This window comes from Sinocyclocheilus anshuiensis, unplaced genomic scaffold, assembly GCF_001515605.1.
Source record: "Sinocyclocheilus anshuiensis isolate Anshui unplaced genomic scaffold, SAMN03320099.WGS_v1.1 scaffold2322, whole genome shotgun sequence".
Lineage (NCBI taxonomy): Eukaryota > Metazoa > Chordata > Actinopteri > Cypriniformes > Cyprinidae > Sinocyclocheilus > Sinocyclocheilus anshuiensis.
This window is the reverse complement of record NW_015556110.1, coordinates 710040-716992: the sequence shown is the minus strand read 5'-3', so window position 1 is coordinate 716992 and position 6953 is coordinate 710040. Positions and strand designations below refer to the sequence as shown.

Genomic DNA, 6953 nt, shown 5'->3' with positions numbered 1-6953 from the left:
ATTTGTTGTGTTTATATATATATATATATATATATATATATATATATTATATAGTCAGAAATTTTCTTCTAAAATTAGCATTTTTATCAGGCTCCTATTAAAAAAAAGCTTATTTTAGATGAAAATTTCAGATGGCACTTGGAAGCTTTTGCATCTGAACTCGTATATGTAAGTGTGTGTGTGTGTATACAGTATATATTAGGGCTGGACAATAATTCAATATCAATATGTATCGCGATAAAAAAAAATTAAATAACAGTGATATGATTTTTAAACACATTTCCAATATTTCAATATACATTACCAATGTTTCCCATACATTGATTTATTTGTGGCGTTTGACTTCGTTGAATAAACATGAGCACTGCACGTTTCAAAATCATAACACAGCACGGGTGTTTTATATGAATGTATCTCTGAAGGGAAAGGACTGTCTTCAGAAAAGTTTCGATGGCGTTTTCATTTTATCTGATAAAGAAGCGTTCATGAGCGGAGCGGAGCTGATTTGATTACAGCCATTACCAGGGAAACCGCTCTCAAAGCGCCTCCTGCTGGCAGACAATCAGTTTGCATTTTCAATAAGCCCGTCTCCAGCAACCCTTTTTTCTGGCTGAAGCACATTTGTTTCAATCTATAAGAATAATCAGCCTACACTACCAGTCAAAAGGTTTTGAACAGTAAGATTTCTAATGTTTTTTTGTATTTATTTTTTTTTTATTCTCTTCTGCTCACTAAGCCTGCATTTATTTGATCCAAAGTATGCTGTTCTTCTAAACTTTCTATTCATCAACGAAACCTGAAAAAATTATACTCAGCTGTTTTCAACATAATAATAAATGATTTTTGAGCAGCAAATCAGAATATTAGAATGATTTCTGAAGGATCATGTGACTGGAGTAATGATGCTAAAAATATAGATTTTTTTTTCTAAAATATTATATGGTTTAACTTTTATATGAGGTGTCACTGACTTGGCAAATTCATTTTTCATAAGTTTGTATGCACAGACATCTGTTGTGGCCGTTCTTGGCAGTTTTTACGAGGCTTTTTTTAATAGTGTTACATATAGCACATATATCTCGGGCAACCTGAGTCCCGAGTCTGTTCCCACCACGCCACTAAAATGTCAAATCAAACAAAAAAACAACAGAAAAATCTACTAACATGCTAATCGACTAGTCAGTTTTGAGACTAGTCGATTAGTAGACCATGAAATTCATCTCTAATGTAAGCTATATAAAGCTAAAAAAAAAAGCTAAATAAAATATAGTTGTTGTTTTTTTTACAAATACTTATCATGCACCTTTTTTAATTAAAGATCATTAACTAGAATACATTTTTCAGACCGGTAAAGTGAGCATTAGAAAGCTCACTTTAATTGACTGTTCCCTGTATCCTAACCACATGCGGCTCTGATAGTGCCCTCCAAAACCAAAGCCAATCCATTGTAAATGCACATGTCCGAAAACTGCAAAGATTCCATCACAGAAGTTCAAGGCTATCAAGTAATCTCGCCCTTGTGATCACTGTGAATAATTAAACAATCTTTTATGAGTGCTATCATTCCTCCAGATGGTACAATAGGATGTTTGCTCTCCTCCACTGTGTTTATAAGGAACAGACGTCACATTAAGGGGCCTGCGGCGTAGAGCCTGTGTGGCAAGCAGAGGCACATTACTCCACATCTTAGTGTGAGGCTGGAGGACTGTGTGACATCCCTGTCTAAACAGTGAGCTTCTCTGTAACAGCACGCTAGCCACAGGGTCTCTTGATGCGTCTGCAAGCGCGACATGCCTAAATAGGTGGGCCCACACATTCTCACAAGGGCAAACATGTCACAGAGATAAGCGCAACCCCCTAGAAAGTGCGTCACGTGTCACTTGTGCAGGATATGATGAGGTATAAGATGAATTCTTTATAGCTGCAAATGCTGTTGATCAGGTCTCCGTGTTTCATTTACTTCACTAATAATGAATGTTTTTGTTTGAAAAGCTATTAAAAACACATAACATACAAGTAAAGAGTTTATTTCCATCTAACCACTTCATGACAAATCATGAATAAAATTCAGAGTATGGACCCATGGACAGTTGCTGTCGCTAACTTTATACACCCGCTATTTGTTCCTCACTCTGCTTTTGTACTTTGTTTAAAGGGCGGCCAAATAAAGTCAGAGAAAAAAAGTCCATCTGACAGCAAGACACAGAAGTACCTTTGTATGTGAGAATGTCAACAGTTACTCAGGGTGAATACAGACGAGCCCCGAGCAGGAAAGCGCAAGGACAGTGTGAACGCAATGGAGGAAGTCGAGAATACCCAACTTGTGGGACTGACCGGTACGTGTACAAGCTATCACTTCTAAGGTAAAATCTATGCTTCTGAAAGCATCTCCGCCAAGCACAGAAACTGTAGACATCTAAAAAGCATTTGTGATTGATAGCAGCATCATCATATTTCGCAAGCATTCCTGTAGCTCAGCAGTAAAGCATAGCACTACCAACACCAAGGTCATGGGTTCAATTCCCAGGAAATGGATGAACTGATAAAACGTATACCTTGGCTGTAATGCAAGTCACTTTCGATTACTGTGTCTGTTAAATTCATAAATATAAGCTACATTTGCTCCCCCAAACTCGAAACTCATCGAACTACTGTGTCTTACAGAATCAGAGTGACTGAATCAAAAGAAGGACAGGCTGTCGGTTGCTTTGACACAATCTGTATTGTTAAAAGCGTTATATAAATAAAGGTGACTTGACTTGACTTGACTTTGGCACAGAAATTAGTGCGTTGCACCAGACATGTGATCATGTGGAACCTGGTTCTAGTCCCGGTCCTGTCTGGCTTCCTGTACACTCCGAGAAAAATTAGCAAAAATTGCCCCTTTAAGGGGACAATACCTTGTCACTGAGAAAGTACCCTTAAAAAGACAACTTTTACCTTACTTCCCCCTTAAAGGAGCATAGTAGCACTTTTAGGGGAATATATTACTACTCTAAGGTGCTAAGATGCACTTTTTACAAAGTTCTCCCTTAAGTGTAGTGCCCCAATGACAAGCTGTTGTACCATTAAAGATTCAATATTTGCACATTCTTTTCTGACACTGTATTTTCCACAAATTATCCACTATCCTGTCTACGAAAGCCAACAAATTAAGTATAAAAGAGAACAGCGTATAACAGGTGGTCTTACCGCTTTCTGTTGTGTCTGCAGGAACGCTGGGGACCGCTCTGTGTCACTGGAAATGTCGTCTTCTGATTCCTCCCAGGAAGAGGAGAATCCCGTTGATGAGGCAGAAGAAGAGGAGAGCTTCCTCAAGGCTCTGTAAGGTTGAGGACTAACCTGGGGCTCCTTGCCCTCCCCACTGACATCCATGCCGTGGTCCGTAATAATGACAGCGGGGATGGAGCCCACCTCTGCCTGGGTTTCTTTTGGCTCAGCTCCCTCCTTTGTCAAACATGTCTCAGTCCAAGATGCTGAGCACTTGTTGGACTCTGGTGAAGTCCTGGAGTGATTGTTGGTAGAGCTGTCAGCTTCGCTCTTAGTTCCTGCTGATGTGCTCTCAAGTGGGCCACACTCTTCTGTATTTGGGTCAGCCCCATTCTTCTCTTCAACGCTGATCTGCAGCCCCTCCTCCTCCATGCCAGAGAAGCGCTTTCCATTTTGCAGTTCTTTGGGGATCCCCGTTGAGTGATAATTGTTCTGCGTCAGAAGTGTTTCCTCTGGGTTTAAGGAGAGATTGGCAAGTTGGACAGGGACAGAATTCAGGGGAGTTTTCCTGGAAATCCGTGGGCTTCGTTGAGCCTCTCGGCTGTGAGCCCGAGCCGATATTTGGGCTTCAAACAGGTCCACCTTCTTGTTCACCTCCACATTCTGCAGTTCCTTGTGGCGCTCGAGTTGCTGAGCGGCACGCCGTTCTTCGTTCTCCTGTTCTTCCTCCAGGCCAGACCCGCTCAGTCTTCGCACACGACTTCCAACATGCACGCCCAGCGATTCCGGCCGTCGACATGGTGAACGCGCCCTTTGGCAGCTGGAACCAGTACCTGTTGGGAAGACGAAGGATATTCCTGGTGACCCAGGGCTCAGGCTGCCGGGGCTATAGGGACCTCCACTGCCCCCCAGCACCGGGCTAAATGTAGAACGACTGGGCACTGGGAGCACAGGCCTTCCTGTCCGAGGGCTGCTCTTATTGGTCAGGTTGTTGGGGTTCATCATTATCAGGCTGTTCAGAGCATAAGCTGCCATAGTGGCAGGCTGACTCTGTCCGTTTTTGCTCCCATTTAGGTCTACTCATCCAAAGTCCACTGGCCTTTGGAGCCAACCATTGTTAGGAGGAACCAAGGAAAGCTGACACGTAGAATAAAATACAATCCCAGACTTCTTTCCTCATTCACATATTATATCCACTACTGGTTCATGCTTTAGCAGAGCACTGAAACAAAGCACAAAGAGATGGTTTAAATAGTCAATATGTGTTTAAATAGTCAATAATATCAAGTTTCAATGGTTAGCGTACTGTTGTTCAAAACACTGAATGTGATGGCTATGATAACAAGCAAGACTGAATAAATTCAATAAACGTGAGGGCATTTTAGAAATGCAAAAGTGCTGATTATTGTGGTCACTGTCGTCATGGTAATTTGCATTAAACACTTCTGCTGAAATACAGACAATAAATGTCTTGTGTAAATAACTTCTGCTGATCACCAAAGATTTTTATAATTGTGTTGGTTTTGATTGCTATCAAGATGTTTCCGTTGGCCTCTGCAGTGAGACACTGACAATTGTTTTAGCAAGTTTTGCTTGTCCTTCTAACTAATACTCACTCATTTATTTGTCTGAATAATCTTTACTAAATCACACTGCCTCTTCAGTCAGGGGAGTCTACATATTATGAACCCACAGTTTTAAGTGCGCCAGACAAAATACCTTTTTCCATTTGCAGAAACATAGACAGAGCGGATCAAATATAACCTTTCAACATAACATAACCTTTTATGTCTTCGCCAGGAAAAGAGAATGACTGAGGGTGTAATACAATACAACTTCATGCAAAAAAATAAAAAATTTCAAAATACCATAACCCTTAAATCACATTTGCCAGTCAGTAAACGAAAAGATAATGGTGCACATTAATTCTCTAATACCAAAAATGTACCTGTGTCTTTTTACTGTGCTAACAGTGATGGTTGTGAGGCCTGAACCCTGCTGATGTTAAGCATCTTAAGGAAAAACAGTCAGTGAGGTGTCCATTAGCTGCTTCCATTTATAGCAGCGACTTGGGAAAAAAGTTTAGTTTAACTGGTGCATTGAAATTTGATTAACTCAAAGGCTGAGGCAAATTATTTCATAATGAACCAGAACAATTTCCTGTAAGTTTTCCAAGTGGGACTAATTATTTTTGCAGTTGAGGCAAATGAACCGAGGATCAACACACCCAAAGAAAGCAGCAAAATATATGTGTATAGAAACTGTTTAGTTGCAAATATATAATTTTCCTAAACACTCTGTCAAGATGCTCACCTTCCAGTAACCATATGTGAATTAAAACATCCACCTCTTCGGTATGAATTTGGTTGTTCGATTAAATAGCGATGTCTTTCGTAGAGTCAAGATAAACATCACATGCTTTGACTAAGAAGTCAGGTGGGACGGACACATTGTGCCCTGCATTTTAACTTGAGGGGGAGAGGTCAAGGCTGGAATGCACCTCCTCTCTTTTAACCCAACCACCACCCTTAAAGTGACTTTAACGGTCCATTATTGCTCTGACACTTCAAATGCATCTTGAGGCATCCCACGTCACTGGTGTACCACACTGTTTGTGTTTCACAGCAAGTGTGATGTCTAAAAGCCGTTCATCATCACAGAGGATCATAACACAGCAGAGGGCTAATATGAACTAGAATGACTAAAAAAATGACTCTCGTGAGGCTTTAAGCATCTCAATAAAAGCCCTTCACTGAACTGCCCACTCTTTGGCATTCATTGAATTTGAATGAGCTGGAAAACACGTGGTGACTCTTGTGAACTCAATAGAAGCATTTGCCACATTCTTATTCCAAGAAAAGTTATATTCCATTGGGAGTATCACTTGTTAACTAATGTATAAGTACATAAATACTTATACATAAATAATATAAGAACATAAATGGATAGAGAAGTTCTTAATAAAACCTTATCACAGTTCTTGCAGAGGTGGAACACATGCATTTACATTCACACCTTACATTTAGTGTATATTGGGCAGTTTTTCTATATTTCCATAGTATTTTAATCAGTTTTCAGAACAGCGGTACCCAACACGTACACTTTCTATTGTATTGTCATCACTACTTAAGATGTCTCAACAACCCCTTAATAACAAACCCCGAATAGAAAACGCTTACATTATTACAGATCTCTGCAATACTCTCAATGCACTTCAAGTCAGATAGTTCATTCTGACTGTTTTAGGTCTCCTCCTGCATGTAGATGTTTCTAAAAAAGCAAACTTTTACAGCATGTCACACCAAAGTCGGATGCTTACCTACAAGTCTCTCCTTGTTGCAGACGCTGTTGTTTAAATTGTCGCTGAAGCGCGGATTCGCGAATTCGGAACACGTAGCAGAATAATACCCTGAGCTGCTCCGCTGCTGTTACATTCCAAGAGTTCTTTCGCCAATTTAAATCAATGTAGCTGTGTTACTGTGTATCACACGAGCAGTTCGACACCTCGAGTCAGAGCCGTATGTTTGTTTAATGTACAAAAGGCAGGAAGGAAGTTAAAATGACAGCGAGTCTGAATTCAACGGAACAGGCAGAGCCTCCCTGAGCTCTTTCGCACATTCAGCCCAAGGGGAAGAACAAGGCTTGATTTCTAAGACTTTAGCTCAGAACAGAAGAGCTCTATTTGATTTATTACTTTATTTACTAGATTGCTGAATATATGGATGTTTGTTTGGTTTCTTGTT

At 40.3% G+C, this 6953-nt stretch overlaps 1 protein-coding gene and 1 long non-coding RNA gene across 2 annotated transcripts in view; one reads left to right on the top strand and one right to left on the bottom strand.

Annotated features, from left to right (window-relative positions):
- The window catches only part of LOC107676257 (uncharacterized), a 33055-nt gene extending 29778 nt beyond the window's left edge, over positions 1–3277 (top strand). The window contains exons 2-3 of the long non-coding RNA XR_001632714.1: positions 2156–2336; positions 3214–3277. This is a non-coding gene — a long non-coding RNA (uncharacterized LOC107676257). The remainder of the gene's footprint in view (positions 1–2155; positions 2337–3213) is intronic.
- The window catches only part of LOC107676256 (inositol-trisphosphate 3-kinase B-like), a 31658-nt gene extending 24908 nt beyond the window's left edge, over positions 1–6750 (bottom strand). Inside the window, exons 1-2 of the mRNA XM_016470780.1 lie at positions 6530–6750; positions 3193–4432 (exon numbers count right to left, since the gene is read on the bottom strand). Of these exons, the coding sequence (XP_016326266.1) occupies positions 3193–4245 (1053 nt within the window). The 5' untranslated portion in view covers positions 4246–4432; positions 6530–6750. The remainder of the gene's footprint in view (positions 1–3192; positions 4433–6529) is intronic.
- Between the last annotated feature and the right edge of the window lie 203 nt (positions 6751–6953).